The following is an 18,860-nucleotide window of genomic DNA, read 5'->3' on the forward strand; positions in this document are numbered from 1 at the left end:
AGCTTTATAAAGGTTTGGTCAGGCTGCAAATGGAGTATTGCTTGTATGGGTAGGAAGGATGGGTAGGCTTTGGAGAAGGTACAGAAGATGTTTTCCAGTACACTGTCTGGATTAGAGGGTATTAGCTACATGTGAGGTTGAGAAGACTTGGATTATGTTCTCTGGAGCCTCAGAGGCTGAGGGAAGGCCTGATAGAAGTCTATAAAATGATGCGAGACACAGATATGGTAGATGGTCAGAACTTTTTTCCCAGAAGGCAAGGCTTTAAGTTGATAGGGGCTCAGTTAAAAGAAGATGTGCAAATCAGGTTTTCTGTTGCACAGTGGTGAGGCCTGGAACATACTGCCAAGGATGGTGATGGAAGCAGATACAATAGTGGATTTTAAGAGGCTTTTGGATAAGCGCATGGATATGCAGGATGTAGAGGGACATAGATCATGTGCAGATAGCAGGTATTAGTGTAATGTTGTATCATATTTGGCACAGAGATTGTGGACCAAAAGGCCTGTTCCTAAGCTGTTCTATGTTCTCTCATCATCCAGGGTTGCCTTACCTTGCCATGTTTGTGCATTCTCCGATTGAGCTCCAATCAGCTGAGCCTTAAATGACTCCCACATATCAGATGAGCACTTACCCAAGTACAGCTGCACCCAATTTAGTCTCCCAAGCTTGATAATGTTATAATTTGCCCTCTCCAATTTAGAATTCCTTTTCCCCATGGTCCAAACTTGTCCTTATTCATAACCATCTTTAAAACTTAGAATGTGTAGGAAAGAGCTGCAGATGCTAGTTTAAATTGAAGGTAGACACAAAATGCTGGAGTAACTCAGCGGAACAGGCAGCATCTCTGGAGAGGAATGGGTGACGTTTCGGGTTGAGACTTTTCTGCAGACTGAGACATGTTTGACAACAACTTAGGAATTGTTGTCAAACACGGAGAGATTACTGGGTCAGTAATCTTGAGTTTAGAAGAATGAGCATGATCTCACTGAAAAGTATACATTTCTTTGTGCTTTGGAGATTGATGCTTCCCCTGGTCAAAGAGCCTGGAAATAAGGGTCAGCCTCAAAATCAGGCATTCAGGACAGAATAAAAGTAACACTTTCACCCAGTGATACAGTGTGGAAACAGACCATTCAGCCCAACTTGCCAACAATGTCCCAGCTGCACTAGTCCTACTTGCCTACGCTTGGTCCATATCCCTCCAAACCTGCCCTATCCATGTACCTGTCTAACTGTTTCTTAAATGATGGGATAGTCCCAGCCTCAACTACCTCCTCTGGCAGCTTGTTCCAAACACCCACCATCCTTTGTGTGAAAAAGTTACCCCTCGGATTCCTATTAAATCTTTTCTCCTTCACCTTGAACTATGTCCTCTGGTCTTCGATTCCCATACTCTGGGCAAGAGACTCTGTGCATCTATCTGATCTATTCCTCTCATGATTTTGTATAAATATTGGAATTCTCTACCTACAAGGATTGTGGAGTCTCAGTTACTGAGTTTATTCAAGGCAGAGATCAATAGGTTGTTATCAATAGAGATAACGGATTTGTGCAAGAAAATAGTACTGAGGTTAGAGTTTGTTCATGATTTTATTGAGGGCCAAAGAGGGCGAATGATTCTGCCGCTTGTTTTCCCGCCTACAAATGGTAAATCACGAGTAAATTATATGGAAGAAGCAGTTGTGGCAAAAGGTGAACGGGAGAGCTTTGCAAGTAGACTTTCTCATCTGCAGTGATCACTACTGGGAATAAACTCCGCTGCAATACATTAAAGGTGAAAGCTCTGACGTTATTAATGGAACAGTGGATATTTCAGTAGGGAGTGGAAAATCAAGTTTTTGTGAATGGTCTTTCTGTTTATAATTCCGTAGTCATGAGAATCTGCCTGTGTCCAATAGGTAATCGAGAGATGTGTTACTGAGCACAAACCTTTTCAATGTGTAGTAAGTACTGTACACCATTTGTGCACAAAGTTCAAAATTGTAAGAATGCTTTGTTTTATCCCGCAGTGTCAGATGGTTACATGAATCTGAACTTAGTAAAGTATGACTCGTATGAGAAAGGCGCGGATACCATGGTGGTACACGTGTATGTGAAGGAGATCTGCAAATCCACATCCAATGTGCTGTTTCGTGAGCAAGACTTTACTCTCATTTTCCAGACCAGGTGAGGTCCAGTCTAGTCCTCCGTAGATTTCACAGAGAGGAAACCATTTGTTTCCCTATGGTGGGGGGGGGGGGGGGGGAGAGAGGAAGGAGAGACTGTGGCTATTTCTTAATCCTTTCACCACATGATTTTATATGTCAAGGTCACCCCTCAGCATCAGTGTAAAAATAACACCCAGCCTGCGCAGCATCTCCTTGCAACTCAAAGCCTTCAGGGCTGGTATCATTGTCCAATTATTTTTTGTTGTTGCACCCTTTCCAGTTTAATGATGGCCTTCCTATGGCAGGATGACCAGAACTCCATATGTGGACTTACCAAGGTCTCACAGCTGTAATGTGATGTCCCAACTCCCAAACAGTACCCTGACTGATAAAGGCACGTGTGCAAACACTGCATTCACCACCCTGTTCACCTGTGTTGTCACCTACATGGAACAATGTACCTGCATCCCTTGATCTCTCTATTCAACAGCACACCCCAGGGCATTGCCATTTATTGTGCAAATGCTAACCTAGTTTGTCCCACCAAAATGTGCCTGCTTATATATACTGAATCCTTATTTGTACCTTGGAGGAGTACTGTACATTAAAGCTACTTTCAGTAGATTGTCTAGCCACTTCATTTGAGCTAGTATTGGTGCAGTGTATTAAGTGGCTGCTTAATAAACAGACTATTTTCTACATGAATGTCCTGATTTTCTTTTAAAGCCACGAGCCCTTTCTGCGTATCCACCCTGACTGTGGACCAAACACCATCTTCAAATGGCAGGTTAAAGTTCGGTAAGACCAGCAGTGTTATAGATGTTCGGCATGGACTTCGTATTCGTCACAAGAAGCTTTGAGGGGTATATGCTATTCTGGGGGGGGGGGGGGGGGGGTCGTAACAGAGTTCCTGTTGTTAAAAAAACGTAATATGGTTGTTTGTTAAAGAATATAAAATGCCCTTGAGCATGCCAATAGATATTTGATCAGAATGAATCGTTTGGGGAGGGGTCTTGATTTGTCTCAGCTGAATTGTGCATCATAGTCCCCAAACTGTACAAGATCAGCTCCCACACGAGTCTAGGGAATGAGGAGCTTCTTGTGTACAACATGTGTGTAATGATGAGCTGATGGGTCCAGCAGTGACCTGTTTGCACTTTACTGAGTGGGGTTGTCATTGAGGATAATACCATAATTAGCAGATTGGTTAGATAATAATAGCAATAAACAGGCAGTTTTCAGGCTTGTTAACCAGTGATTAGAGGAAACCAGAAATCAATGTCAGATCCTCAAGCTTTTTGCTGCCTATTTTAACAACATGGACGCAGGCACCAATTGTAATGCATTATTGAGTTGGTTGCCAATACAAGGTAGGTGAAACAGTATGCCCTGAAGACGATGGAATAAAAAGTTGTTAGACGAAGCAAACCCATAATGTGGGGGAAGTGTGGGGTTATCCATTTCAGCAGAAAAAAACCAAAATCACAATATTTTGAATAAAGTTAAATGGAAAGATTTGGACATATTCTGCAACCAATGTAGTATCACCGCCTGTTGATTGTTAGGGAGGGTAGAGTACAAAAATAGGAAAGTCGTGACAAATATACAATGCTATGGCGAGATCATTCCTGGTGTTGTTGTACAACTTTGATCTCGTTTACAGAAGGAAATGCTTTGGAAACAATTATAGTGAAGATTCTTTCATGGAACATCTGTGTCATATGCAATGCAAGGTTTCTTCTAGACTTGAAAATCTGTCACCGTGCCATCTTCGGCAACCCTCCAAAGTGGAAAAACCCAGTGTATAAGAGACTTGAGGAACTGCAGATGCTGGTTTACAAAAAACCCAACGTGCTGCAGTAACTTAATGGGTCAGGCAGCATTTGTGGGGGACATGGATAGGTGGTGTTTTGGGTCGAGACCCTTCTTCAGACTCGTTATATAAGATAACGATATGGAAACAGCAACTGAACTGAAGGAGAGAGGATGGGAGACAGCGGGGGGGGGGGGGGGAGTGTGAACATACGATAAAAGGTCATCCAATGATTTGTTTTTAATCTCTCTCCCACCAGGAATCTTATTAATCCAGAGCAATGTCACTATACCTTCACGGCCTTGCGCATTGACATCTGTTTGAAGAAGAGACAGAATCAGCGATGGGGAGGGCTGGAAGCCTTAGCAACACAAGGTCTGTAGAGTGATATCCGACCGCTTCTAAATACTAGCAGTAGAAGCTGGGCTAGTCAGCAGCTGGCAAGAGAGGGGGAGTGTTGTGATGAAGGGAACACAACCCACCACCTCTCCAGATGCTGACTGAACGGCTGTGTGTTTTACTCTGATTTTACCCCAGTGTTACACACTGCTGCCATGACATGCCAATTATTATTGATGTAGTTCAGTATGTGCACCCTGCGCATTTTTGCTTTGAGGATAGGGACCGTGCAAGGCTGTTGCTTCAGTGAAGTGTTATCATACTCCAAAGACGTACAGGTATGTAGGTTAATTGGCTGGGTAAATGTTTTTTTTTAAATTGTCCCTAGTGGGTGTAGGATAGTGTTAATGTACGGGGATCGCTGGGCGGCACGGATTTGGTGGGCCGAAAAGGCCTGTTTCCGGCTGTATATATATGATATGATATGATAAGGCTTTCACAGAAAGCTACTTGCAACTGGGGAAGCAGTCATAGAGTGATATAGTGTGGAAATAGGCCCAACTTGCCCACACCGGCCAACAATGTCCCAGCTACACTAGTCCCACTTGCCTGCGCTTGGTCCATATCCCTCCAAACCTGTCCTATCCATGTACCTAACTGACTCTTAAATGATGGGATAGTCCCAGCCTCAACTACCTCCTCTGGCAGCTTGTTCCATGCACCCACCACCCTATATGAAAAAGTTACCCCTCAGATTCCTATTAAATCTTTTCCCCTTCACCTTGAACCTATGTCCTCTGGACCTCGATTCCCCTGGTTCATGTGGTTGCTAAATTGAAACCATCAGAATGTTGTATGAAGATGTTTTAGTGATACAGAGTGGAAGCAGGCCACTGAATCCGGGCCGACTAGCGATCACCCGTACACTAGTTGTATCCTACACACTGGGGAACATTTACAAAAGCCAATTAACCTACAATCCTGCATGTCTTTGGAATGTGAGAAGAAACTGGAGAAAACCCACAAGGTCACAGGAAGAACGTACAAACTCCATACAGACAGCATCCGTAGTCAGGAATAAACCTGGGTCTCTGTTACTGTAATGCAGCAACTCTACCGCTGCGCCACTGTGTTGTCCCATAGAAGTGTGTATGACTCTGATTGTACAGCACTTGATCACAGAATTTGATACAGGGCTGGTACAGGGCATGAATTTCTCTCGATATAACAGATGACTTTTGTGGCTGTATGATGTGGCTGTAGTACAGAAGTGCACAATTGTGTCCTGTATAACAGTGTAACATTGAAGTGCACTACTATTGGGTACAGGTCTGGGTCTGCACCACTATTGGGTATACTGGGACATAGAAACATACTGGGGCATGGTGCGGACTGTCTCAAATCTGCCCTTACCTAACGTCGTACAGTTTGTTAGGTATTGTGTATAGGAAGTCTGTATCTGTATAACACTGGGCTACTGTCAGGATGCAGTTCTCTTGTTATATGATAGAATATAGGTACATTAGTCCCCTAATAGCAGGTTGTATATTTATTTCAGTCACTGCTGTTCAGTGACACCTGTGCTGGGGGTAAGCATTACTCCGATGGGTCCGGGCCCAGTCCACAGCCCAAAGAATACCCATTGCTCAGTTAGTAGTACTTAAGTTGACGTGACTCTGCTTTGGAACAAGGGCTGGAATGTGCACTGTACTTAAATAGAACTTCCAAATTTAGTATCTCCATTTGAATCCACTCCTTGTGCTGATGAAACAGCAGACTCCGTGTGAGGGGAAGACTTTTATAACCTAGGTCAGATAGCTGCTACTTGAGTCTCCAACGAACAATATCAGAGTGTAAATAAATGTCAGTCGGTCTTTTCACATACAGTCTCCCACATGCTGGGCGTAACATTTTGTGTCTTTGATGCTGGCCTCTCCTGACTTGTTCACCAGTGGCTGTACCCTTTAGCTTACTTATTCCTGATTATCTGTCATAGAGCTGTACAGCATGGAAACAAGCCCTTCAGCCCAACTTGTCCATGCTGTCTCATTTGCCTGTATTTGTCCCACGACCCTCTAAACCCTACATATCCATATCTGTCCAAATGTCTTTTAAAAGTTGTAATTGTATCTTTATAACTTTCTCTGTCAGATACGGACTACCTTCAATGAGAACGTTGCTCATGACGTTCCTGTTAAATCTCTCCCCTCTCGCCTCAAGACTGCGCCATTTAGCGTTTGAGGGAACAATGCAGATGGAGTATTATTTTGAACCCAAAGCCAAACCAGTCTTGTCTAGGGAATGTTTACTTGTACTGTATAGAGGGAGTTTTACTGGTCCAACTGTTGTGGGAAGTGAGAGGAGTTACAGCTTTAGTTGTTGTTTTTAAAATATGCTTCAATTTGTTTGTGTCTTTGCTTGACCTTCTAAACGCAAGCCATGTGCTCCCCTGTTTAAGGTGCAGTGGGTGGTGCCAAAGTAGCTGTGCCTGCAGGCCCACCATCACTAGATAAAGCCCAGCCCGGGAGCAGCCAGCATGCTCTTCCTCCCAAGGAAGAGCCGCGCTCGAGCGAGAAAGAAAAGGTGTGCTCTGAGGAGGTCAGCCTCGAGTCGGTGGCAATCAGGCCCATGCACGAGAACGTCCAAATTAAACAGGACCCGCTGGTGACCTCGGTAAGTCGGGCACCTGTGGTAAGCTCGTTTCACCTTCCTTCGGTTATTAACGTTTAACGTCTCCTGCGACGTGAACTTGGCAGACAACGCCCCGCGCTTATTGCCCATCGCCTGGTTGCTCTGCGGTGAGCTGCTCTCAGCTTGAACAGCGGACAGTGCCACTGAGTGAACCAGACTTGTGTTCCTACCCCAGCCCAACCGTTTCCATCCTGGAAAATGGTTACTTGGTTCAGGGATTACCAAGGAATATCTGATCACACTGTTAACAAGCCAGTCTGTTTGAGGAAGTATGCTCTTTGGAGGACACGGATATGTTGATGCATGGTGATTGATCAGACTGGCTGAGGGTTGGGCAAGTATATATGGTCTCGTCCTGTGTGTAAGTGCTGGGTGAAGAGCCAGGAGACAGGTTTCTGATGCAGAGGAAGATACTACTGACATTAGTTGACCTGTAGATACTTTGTCCATCTCTTTGTTTTTCTTTCTAAACAAGTGCACTCCTTTAGCAAATGTGTAGTTCACCAGCATAATTTCAATAGCCAAGGAGGATTGGAAAATAATATTTGGAGCCTGCATTATAGCTTACCTTATTTTAAGAGACAGAGATATATTGTATGAAGGCCTGTAGATTTATCTACTTTTAAGTTTAATTTAGAGATGGTGTGGAAGCAGGCCCTTCGGCCCACCGAGTCTGTGCCAACCAGCGATCCCTGCACATTAACTTTTTCCTACACACAGCAGGGGCAGTTTACATTTTTAACGAAGTCAATTAACCTACAAACCTGTACGTCTTTAGAGTGGGAGGAAACTGGAGCACCCGGAGAAAACCCACGCAGGTCACGGAGAGAATGTGCAAACTGTACGGGCAGCACCTGTAGTCAGGATTGAGCCCAGGTCTCTGGCGCTTAAGGCAGCAATTCTACCGCTCCGCCACTGAGGCGCGCCAGATGCTAAACTCTTGCCATGTCCTTTTCCTCTATTTCTCGTGCAGCTTGATATTTGTATACTCTCTCTCCAGTGAGGCTCTCTCCATACAACTTCCTCTTTATTCTTAGGAAAAATACCTATTGTTTTCATTTTGCCTGCCAGTGTTTTATTCATGAACTTTTGTATACTGATTTCCATTTTCATTCCACCTCTGCAGTTTCTATTGTATTTGGGCTTTCTGCGGTGTTGACCCTCTATTTGTCAGAACCTCTATTTGTCACAACCTCTTTTTGTTGCCCGACGCAGTGTAACATTTAACAGCAATGCCCAGGTCTCATAAAATGAACTACAGAGAATGCTAACCATCATGCATCACCCTTTTCAGCCAGTATTAAACTTTATTACATTTTCTGCCTTGGTGCTAGTTCAAGTTGCTCTCTGTACCACCGCACTATACGAGCAAAATCCTTTTAGTTATCCATCTCTGTAGGGCATGTCCAAATCCACCAAGTAATGACATGGCTTCTGTTGACAGTAATGATTCCTTTATTCGTGGCCAATTATAGTTAACAGCCACTCAAACTGTTTGTGGCCACTGGTATGTAGTTGCTTATTATTGAATAGCACGAAAGAAACTACATGTTTGTTAGAATTCACTACAAATTGAAGTTGACTTAAACACTAAATGTAAAAATGAATTTTACTAACAGCACAATCCTGTTAATAACTCTCATGCATACCAAATTCCAGATTGTACTGTGTAAAACATATTGACAATTGGGAGGGAAAGGGAAAAATTTATGAGTAGAAATGATCCAATAAAGACAAGAGGGTCACTAATAAATGGGGTTCTGGGTGAATTTAAGCACGGGTGCAGAGCAAATGTGGAACTGTGGTGTGTGGACGAGGGGAATAACATTTTTATGGATAAGCTAGATAAATGGATTACAAGGGAAAAGGTAGATCTATATCATAGACACAAGGTTCTGCAGGTGCTGATTTACATAAAAACACAAAGTGCTGGAGTAACAGCAGGCCAGGTGACATTTCTAGAGAACATGGAAGGCAATGTTTCCGGTCGTGCCCCTCAGAGGAAAGGTCCTTACCCAAAATGTCCCTATCCAAGTTCTCTGGAGATGCTGCCTAACCTACCGAGTTACTCCAGCACTTGGTGTCTTTTTATTTTTATATATATATATATTTATATAAAAAAATAAAAAGACACCAAGTGCTGGAGTAACTTAGTAGGTTAGGCAGCATCTCCAGAGAACTTGGATAGGGACATTTTGGGTAGGAACCTTTCTTCTGAGGGTCACGACCGGAAACATTGCCTATCCATGTTCTGCTAGTATGGACCATGTGGGCTGAGTGGCCAGCTTCTGCCACACAAGATTGTTTGGACGAGCACCTTGAAGTTTAACATGTCGTGTGTTTTTGAAGCCCAAGCCTACCTGCATGGTGCCTCCAATGACACATAGTGTTGCTGCTGCTGACCATACAGTGGAGGAGGAGGAGGAGGAAGAGAAGAAAGTTTGCCTGCCCGGCTTCACCGGATTGGTCAACTTGGGCAACACTTGCTTCATGAACAGTGTCATCCAGTCACTGTCCAACACGCGGGAGCTCCGAGACTATTTCCACGGTGAGTGCAGTGTGAAAGGCCCAAAGCTGCTTCAGGGCAAAACCACAGCAGTCACATTGCTGCTGAGGATGGCCCTCTCTAAACCTAGTGGCCTTGAGTCCTTGCTCAGAGAATCTGCTTCCGTAGCATCCTGATCCTACAAGGGGGGGGGGGGGTGAATGGTGATCAGCAGTGTCGCAGTGGACCAAACCATCAGATGTTAACTCATCGAACATTAATCCTAGCCTGTGCACAAGGATCTAAATATCTCACAGCTACTAACTAATACGTGAGCTGTGGAGTTATCCCTGAACCAACATCAACCAGGTTATTAGTTTGTGGGCGACTCCTGAGTGCAATTAACTTCCAAGTTGCTGTGTATTTTATTCCGGGGGCTTCGGGGATGAGGGCGTGACCTTGGTGCCGTTCATGAAATCATGAGGTGCAAAGACGAAGTGAATGGCCACTATCTATTCCCTGGGGTGGAAGTCTAAAATTTGAGAACCTATGTTGAAGGTGAGAAGGGAACATTTTGAAAGGGACCCAAGGGGTGATTTTTTTTTTCTTCTCACGAGGTGATGCGTGTATGGAACAAGCTGACAGAGGGAGTAGTAGAAGTAGGTACAATAGAAGTAATAGAAGCACTCGTTTAGAAAACGATGTGCATGGAAAAGGCATGTTTGAAGGGCCAGGCACAGGCAAGCGGGACTGGGTTCATGGAAAAGGCATGTTTGAAGGGCCAGGCACAGGCAAGTGGGACTGGGTTAGGCAAATTGGGTCAAAGGGACTGTTTCCATACTGTATTGCTGTATGACTCAGATTGTGTCCATTAGTAGTGACCATGCTTCAGAACTATATTACATACAGAGTGCTTTGTATGTTCGGAGATATGATGGACACCAAATAAATGCTAAGATTCTTCTCTCAGTCAACCCTAGCACAATAGTTAACTGGACATTTATCGATGTCATTTAGGGGAAATCGATGTCTGAGTAGCACCTGCTTTTATCTACAATTAGCTCGTTGGGAAATACTTTGCCAGGTTTTTGCAAATTGTCGAATTTATTATTTTTTGATTTATTTAATACCAGCTTTTGAAGGAAAGTCAGTGATTTTTAAGATAGAGTTGTGACTGGGTGTGCTTCTGTGTTTGCCTAGATCAATCCTTTGAGTCAGAGATAAATTACAACAACCCTCTGGGGACCGGCGGGCGCCTGGCCATTGGTTTTGCAGTGCTGCTGAGGGCTCTGTGGAAAGGAACGCACCATGCCTACCAGCCGTCTAAGCTAAAGGTGAGTGATCCCACCTTGGCAGAACCACACCCTAGTATCAGCACTGCCTCAGCCAGCACATTGGCAAGCTGGGAGCCTTATGGGAACAGGGGGAAGAGAATGAGACGGTTTAGTCCCTGGGGCACGGTTGTCTGAAGGCCGAAGGAGGAATTAGATATTTAAATTGGAAGGATTAAATATGTGTGGAGCTTGCTTTACAGAAAAAAATGTGTGGGCAGGCACCATTCTGCCAAAGAATAATAATTACAGGTTATGCAATGAGTGGGATTTTGCTTTATGAGAAATTTGACTGAAGCAGAGATTACATGGAACAATACATTGCATGTAACCTGTTCCAGGCGTACACTGGCCCTATCCCCAAACTTCATTACATTGATAACTGCATCGGTGCTACCTCCTGCACCCATGCAGAACTCATGGACTTCATCAACTTTACCACCAATTTTCATCCTGCGCTCAAATTTACTTGGACCATCTGCGACACCTCCCTCTCCTTTATTGATCTCACAGTCTGCATCACAGGAAATAGACTATTGATTGATGTCTATTACAGACCCACTGACTCCCACAACTAGCTCGACTACACTTCTTCCCACCCCACGTCCTGCAAAGACTCCATCCCCTACTCCCAATTCCTCCATCTACGCCACATCTGCGCCCAAGATGAGGTGTTTGACACCAGAACATCCGAGATGTTCTCTTTCTTTAGGGAATGGTGGTTCCCCTCTCCCATCATAGAGGAGGCCCTCACTCGTGTCTCCTTGGTACCCCACAGCTCTGCCCTTGCTCCCCCTCCCCCTAGTCGCAACAGTTACCTTCCACCCCATCAATCGTCTCATGCAACACATAATCCTCTGAAATTTCCGCCACCTCCAACAGGATCCCACCACTAACCACATTTTCCTATCTCCACCCCTTTCCACCTTCCGCAGAAATCGTCTCCTCCGCAACTCCCTGGTTAACTCATCTCTTCCCACCCAAACCACCCCCTCCCCAGGTACCTTCCCCTGCAACCGCAGAAGATGCAACACCTGTCACTATACCTCCTCCCTTGACTCGTGCACCTTCTCCAACCTCATCTACTGTATCTGTTGTTCAAGATGTGGACTCTTGTACATCGGTGAGACCAAATGCAGACTGGGCGATTGTTTCGCGGAGCACCTTCGCTCGGCCCGCGTGAACCGACCTGATCTCCCGGTTGCTGGACACTTTAATTCTCCTTCCCATTCCGACACAGACCTTTCTGTCCTCAGTCTCCTCCATTGTCAGAGCGAGGCTAAACGCAAATTGCACCTCATATTTTGCTTGCACAACTTACAGCCCAGTGGTATGAATATTGATTTCACTCACTTCAGGTCGCCCCAGCATTCTTTCTCTCTCTATCCCTCCCCCACCCAATTCGCACTAACTTCTCATTTTCAACCAACAAACAGCTTACAATGAATGGCCTGTTTCCTTTATCATCGTTACTTTTTTGCATATCTTTCATTCATTGCTCTTTATCTCTCCACATCACTGTCGATATCTCTCTTTTCCCTTCTCCTTAACCAGTCTGAAGGGTCTCGACCCGAAACGTCACCCATTCCTTCTCTCCAAGAGATGTTGCCTGCCCCGCGAGTTACTCCAGCTTTTTGTGTCTACTGTTTAAACCAGCATCTGCAATTCCTTCTTGCAAAATACATTACAGGACCATTTGACAATGGTGGCAAATTGATGTTAAATCCCTTCTACCTGCATGTGATCCATATTCCTCCATTTCCTGCATATCCATGTGCCTATCCAAAAGCCTCTTAAATGCAACTATCTGACTCCACCACCACCCCTAGCAGCGGGTTCCTAGCAGCCACCTGGGGAAAAGGTTCTAGTAGTCTACTCGTATCCATGTTGCACATATTTCCCCTATTTGGTGGGGTAGTGTGGGGGGCGATCATTGAGGAATTTCCCAAAAACACTTGCCCCAGATTGAGTGTGGTTTGGTTTTTTGATTGTATGTGATGTAATTGAAACATGACAGGTTGGAAGGTTGATTGGCATTATCCTATTTCAGCCGAAAAGGTTCAAAGGGTAAATAGTTCTCTCCTGATTTATTAGAAATGGCAGTGCAAAATTCAGTATTGATCTGCATCAGTAAGGTGATGAGTGTTTCTGTGCCTCATTCCCAAGTAAAATCTGAAAATCTATTAATTATGGGGATTGACGCCTGGTCAAAAGAGCCTGCTAACTAGGTCAGTCTCCAAATCAGGCATTCAGGACGAATGGAAAATAACGCCTTCACTAAGAGGTGGTGAATCTTTTGGAATTCTCCACCTACAAGGATTGTGGAGTCTCAGTGACTGAGTATATTCAAGGCAGTTATCAATAGGTTGTTATCAAAAGAGATAACGGGTTTGCGCAAGAAAATAGCACTGTTGGAGTTTGTTCAAGATTTTATTGAAAGGAAAAGCAAGCACAAGAGGGCGAATGTTTCTGCTGCTTGATTTCCGCTTACAATTGATAAATCGCGAGTAAATTATATAGAAGAGGCCGTCCTCGCAAAAGGTGAACGGGAGAACTATGCCAGTAGACTTTCTCATCTGCAGTGATCACTACTGGACAAACTCTGCAGTATAATAAAGGTGAAAGCTCTGTGGTTTTTAATGGAACAGTGGATATTTCAGTAGAGAGTGGAAAATCAAGTTTTTCTGAATGGTCTTTCTGCTTATAATTCCATAGTTAAGTGAATCTGCCTGTGTCCAATAGGTAATTGAGAAATGTGTTACTGAGCTCAAACCTTTTCAATGTGTAGTAAGGAGGTTCTACCGCAGTTGTACAGGGCCCTGGTGAGACCACACCTGGAGTATTGTGTGCAATGTCGGTCTCTTAATTTGAGGAAGGACATTATTGCTATTGAGGAAGTGCAGTGCAGGTTCACCAGGTTAATTTCTGGGATGGTGGGACTGACATATGATGAAAGAATGGGTTGACTGGGTTTGTATTCACTGGAATTTAGAAGGATGAGAGGGGATCTTAGAAACACGGTGGCAGGGCGGCACGGTGGCGCAGCGGTAGAGTTGCTGCCTTACAGCGAATGCAGCGCCAGAGACTCGGGTTCGATCCTGACTACGGGCGCCGTCTGTACGGAGTTTGTACGTTCTCCCCGTGACCTGCGTGGGTTTTTTCCGAGATCTTCGGTTTCCTCCCATACTCCAAAGACGTACAGGTATGTAGGTTAATTGACTGGGTAAATGTTTTTTTTTTAATTGTCCCTAGTGTGTGTAGGATAGTGTTAATGTGCGGGGATCTCTGGGCGAAGGGCCTGTTTCCGCGCTGTATCTCTAAATTAAAATTTAAAAAACACAAAAAATTCTTAAAGGATTGGACAGGCTAGATGTACGAAAAATGTTCCCGATGTTGGGGGAGTCCAGAAGCAGGGATCGCAGTTTAAGAATAAGGGGTCGGCCATTTTGGACTGAGTTGAGGAAAAACCTTTTCACCCAGAGAGTTGTGAATCTGTGGTATTCTCTTCCACAGAAGGCAGTGGAGGCCAATTCACTGGATGTTTTCAAGAGCGATTTAGATTTAGCAGTTGGGGCTAAAGGAATCAAGGGATATGGGGAAAAAGCAGGAATGGGATTGATTGTGGATGATCAGTCATGATCATATTAAATGGCGGGGCTGGCTCAAAGGGCTGAATGCCCTACTCCTGCACCTATTTTTCTATGTTTCTATGAGCCATTCATATGGGTGACAGCCATTCAACTATCTTTTTCGGGAACAGAGCAGTCAAAAGAATCTAAGCTTTCTAAGTGTGAACTTTTCTCCAAGTGGAATACCCCTTAAGAGCATGCCCCCTAATTCCGAGACTCTGGCCTGAGGAAGCAGCCTCAAATCTATCCTGCCAGTCTTACTCAGCATCCTCAATGTTCTTTCTCATTCCTATTAATTCAAGACAGTGGAGACCATTTGCTTTCGCTCTCTCGTGAGACAAACATCCGGGGGACCAATCTAATGAACCTCTGCTGCTGTAGCTGCAGGGACTGCGTGACCTCCTTTTGGCTGCAAGATTCCTTGGTGGATAAGGCACACTTTGAACTGATGTAGATCGTGATTATCTGGAGGTTTTGTGCAGCCGAGATTATCTCCCCAGGCCCTGCTCTGCAAATGACAGCAGACGCCATCTTCCAAACAGCCTCTTTTCCTCATCTGGCATTTGTGCCGTTAACCTGCCAAAACACATTTCTCAAAAATCAGCTTTACAGAGCCGTGCCTGACGGCTTGTTAAACAGCAGTGGTGATGGAGCAGTGAGTTAGTGCTGCACTAGGGTTGCTTTTATCAGTAAGGGATGCAGTTCGGAGAAAGTTTACCAGTCTGGTTCCTAGGATAAAGAGAGTTTTGTAGTAAGAAAGATTGGGCCAACACCTATTGGGGTTTAGAAGTGTGAGAGGTTGTGTTGAATGACACAGACTGTCCTACTATTGCTACTGTTTCTTCGATATTGGAGCAATGACACTCTTTCTTGCTGCAGCTCAACAGGCACGTAAACACAATAATGCACGTAAATATATAATAATCAAAAATACAATAGGTTAATAAGTAATTCTAGGTAACCATACGGTGCAAAACCAAGGTCCGTAGTGTAACCAAAGAAACAGTCCATAGAAGATCATAGTCGCTGAGGTTGGTGTTGTGCAGTGTTTAAGAGCCTGATGGTTGCTGGGAAGAAGCTGTTCTTGAACCTGGAGGTCATGCTCCTGTACCACCTTCCCTATAGAAACTGTAAGGAGTTTGTACGTTCTCCCCGTGACCTGCGTGGGTTTTCTCCGAGATCTTCGGTTTCCTCCCACACTCCAAAGACGTACAGGTATGTAGGTTAATTGGCTGGGTAAATGTAAAAAAAATTGTCCCTAGTGGGTATAGGATAGTGTTAATGTACGGGGATCGCTAGGCGGCACGGACTTGGAGGGCCGAAAAGGCCTGTTTCCGGCTGTATATGATATGATATGATGTATGATATGAAACATAGAAACATAGAAAATAGGTGCAGGAGTAGGCCATTCGGCCCTTCGAGCCTGCACCGCCATTCAATATGATCATGGCTGATCATCCAGCTCAGTAGCCTGTACCTGCCTTCTCTCCATACCCCCTGATCCCTTTAGCAAAAAGGGCCACATCTAACTCCCTCTTAAATATAGCCAATGAACTGGCCTCAACTACCTTCTGTGGCAGAGAATTCCACAGACTCACCACTCTTTGTGAAGAAATGTTTTCTCATCTCGGTCCTAAAAGACTTCCCCCTTATCCTTAAGCTGTGACCCCTGGTTCTGGACTCCCCCAACATCGGGAACAATCTTCCCGCATCTAGCCTCTCCAACCCCTTAAGAATTTTATATGTTTCTATAAGATCCCCCCTCAGTCTTCTAAATTCCAGCGAGTACAAGCCCAGTCTATCCAGTCTTTCCTCATATGAAAGTCCCGCCATCCCAGGGATCAATCTGGTGAACCTTCTCTGTACTCCCTCTAAGGCAAGAACATCTTTCCTCAGGTTAGGAGACCAAAACTGCACACAATAAACCAGGTGCGGTCTCACCGAGGCCCTGTACAACTGCAGCAGAACCTCCCCGCTCCTAAACTCAAATCCTCTTGCTATGAATGCCAACATACCATTCGCTTTCTTCACTGCCTGCTGCACCTGCATGCTTGCTTTCAATGACTGGTGCACCATGACACCCAGGTCACGTTGCATCTCCCCTTCTCCCAATCGGTCACCATTCAGGTAATACTCTGCTTTCCTGTTCTTGCCGCCAAAGTGGATAACCTCACATTTATCCACATTATATTGCATCTGCCATGCATTTGCCCACTCGCCTAATCTATCCAAGTCACTCTGCAGCCTCCTAGCATCCTCCTGGCAGCTAACACTGCCACCCAGCTTCGTGTCATCCGCAAACTTAGAGATGTTGCATTCAATTCCCTCGTCCAAATCATTAATATACACTGTAAATAACTGGGGTCCCAGCACTGAGCCTTGCGGTACCCCACTAGTCACTGCCTGCCATTCCGAAAAGGACCCGTTTATTCCTACTCTTTGCTTCCTGTGCGCCAACCAATTTTCTATCCACCTCAACACTGAACCCTCAATACCGTGTGCTTTAAGTTTGTACACCAATCTCCTATGTGGGACCTTGTCGAAGGGCTTCTGAAAGTCCAGATATAACACATCGACTGGTTCTCCCTTATCCACTCTACTAGTTACATCCTCGAAAAATTCTATAAGATTCGTCAGACATGATTTGCCTTTGGTAAATCCATGCTGACTTTGTCCGATGATTTCACCACTTTCCAAATGTGATGCTATCACATCTTTAATAACTGACTAGCATTTTCCCCACTACCGATGTTAGGCTAACTGGTCTATAATTCCCCGTTTTCTCTCTCCCTCCCTTTTTAAAAAGTGGGGTTACATTAGCTACCCTCCAGTCCTCAGGAACTACTCCAGAATCTAAAGAGTTTTGAAAAATTATCATTAATAATAATAATAATAAGCATTTATTTTATATAGCGCTTTACCAGGTGCTCAAAGCGCTTTACAAAAACAGTCATAACATAAAAACAAACAGACAAACTATCCTGACGGCGAAGCGGCGAACAAACAGCGCCAGCGTCCTCTCACATCAGGGTCCGGCAGTAGACAACAAAAAGCACACGACACACAGATACAATTTTAACACAAACAGCCATCACAGTGATTGCTCCTCACTGATGGAAGGCAAAAAAAAGTCATTATCATAATGCATCCACTATTTCTGAGGCTACTTCCTTAAGCACTCTGGGATGCAGCCTATCTGGCCCTGGGGATTTATCTGCCTTTAATCCATTTAATTTACCTAACACCACTTCCCGACTAACCTGGATTTCCCTTAGTTCCTCCATCTCTTTAGACCCCCGGTCCCCCGCTATTTCCGGCAGACGGTTTATGTCTTCCTTAGTGAAGACAGAACCAAAGTATTTGTTCAATTGGTCTGCCATCTCCTTGTTCCCTATGATCAATTCACCTGTTTCCGACTGCAAGGGACCTACATTTGTCTTAACTAATCTTTTTCACTTGACATATCTATAAAAGCTTTTGCAGTCAGTTTTTATGTTCCTTGCCAGTTTTCCCTCATAATCTATTTTCCCTTTCCTAATTAAGCCCTTTGTCCTCCTCTGCTGGACTCTGAATTTCTCCCAGTCCTCTGGCATGCTACTTTTTCTGGCTAATCTGTATGCTTCATCTTTTGTTTTAATACTATCCTTGATTTCCCTTGTTAACCACGGATGCACTACCTTTCCTGGTTTGTTCTTTTGCCAAACTGGGATGAACACTTATTGTAGTTCATCCATGCGACCTTTAAATGCCTTCCATTGCATGTCCACCGTCAACCCTTTCAGCATCAATCGCCAGTCTATCTTGGACAATTCACGCCTCATACCCTCAAAGTTACCTTTCTTTAAGTTCAGAACACTTGTTTCTGTATTGACTTTGTCACTCTCCATCCTAATGAAGAACTCTACCATATTATGATCACTCTTGCCCAAGGGGCCTCGCACAACAAGACTGCTAACTAACCCTTCCTCATTACTCAATACCCAGTCTAGAATGGCCTGTTCTCTCGTTGGTTCCTCGACATGTTGGTTTAGAAAACCATCTCTCAAACATTCCAAGAAATCCTCTTCCTCAGCACCCCTGCCAGTTTGGTTCACCCAATCTATATGTAGATTGAAGTCACCCATTATAACTGCTGCACCTTTAGTGCACGCATTTCTAATTTCCTGCTTGATGCCATCCCCAACCTCACTACTGCTGTTGGGTGGCCTGTACACAACTCCCACTAGCGTTTTCTGCCCCTTAGTGTTTCGTAGCTCTACCCATATCGATTCCACTTCCTCCAAGCTAATGTCCTTCCTTTCCACTGCTTTAATCTCCTCTCTAACCAGTAACGCTACCCCACCTCCTTTTCCTTTCTGTCTATCCCGCCTGAATATAGAATATCCCTGGATGTTGAGCTCCCAGCCTTGGTCACCCTGGAGC

At 44.6% G+C, this 18,860-nt stretch overlaps 1 protein-coding gene across 6 annotated transcripts in view; it reads left to right on the forward strand.

Moving 5' to 3' along the window:
* The window catches only part of usp19 (ubiquitin specific peptidase 19), a 109,028-nt gene that overhangs the window by 34,964 nt on the left and 55,204 nt on the right, over positions 1-18,860 (forward strand). For 5 of the 6 annotated variants that reach the window (XM_078414287.1, XM_078414282.1, XM_078414284.1 and 2 more), the window contains 6 exons: positions 2,013-2,169; positions 2,877-2,948; positions 4,223-4,338; positions 6,761-6,975; positions 9,343-9,541; positions 10,679-10,812. In XM_078414287.1, the coding sequence (XP_078270413.1) occupies positions 2,013-2,169; positions 2,877-2,948; positions 4,223-4,338; positions 6,761-6,975; positions 9,343-9,541; positions 10,679-10,812 (893 nt within the window). The remainder of the gene's footprint in view (positions 1-2,012; positions 2,170-2,876; positions 2,949-4,222; positions 4,339-6,760; positions 6,976-9,342; positions 9,542-10,678; positions 10,813-18,860) is intronic. The other variant, XM_078414286.1, reaches the window with a different exon arrangement.

This window comes from Rhinoraja longicauda, chromosome 17, assembly GCF_053455715.1.
Source record: "Rhinoraja longicauda isolate Sanriku21f chromosome 17, sRhiLon1.1, whole genome shotgun sequence".
NCBI lineage: Eukaryota > Metazoa > Chordata > Chondrichthyes > Rajiformes > Arhynchobatidae > Rhinoraja > Rhinoraja longicauda.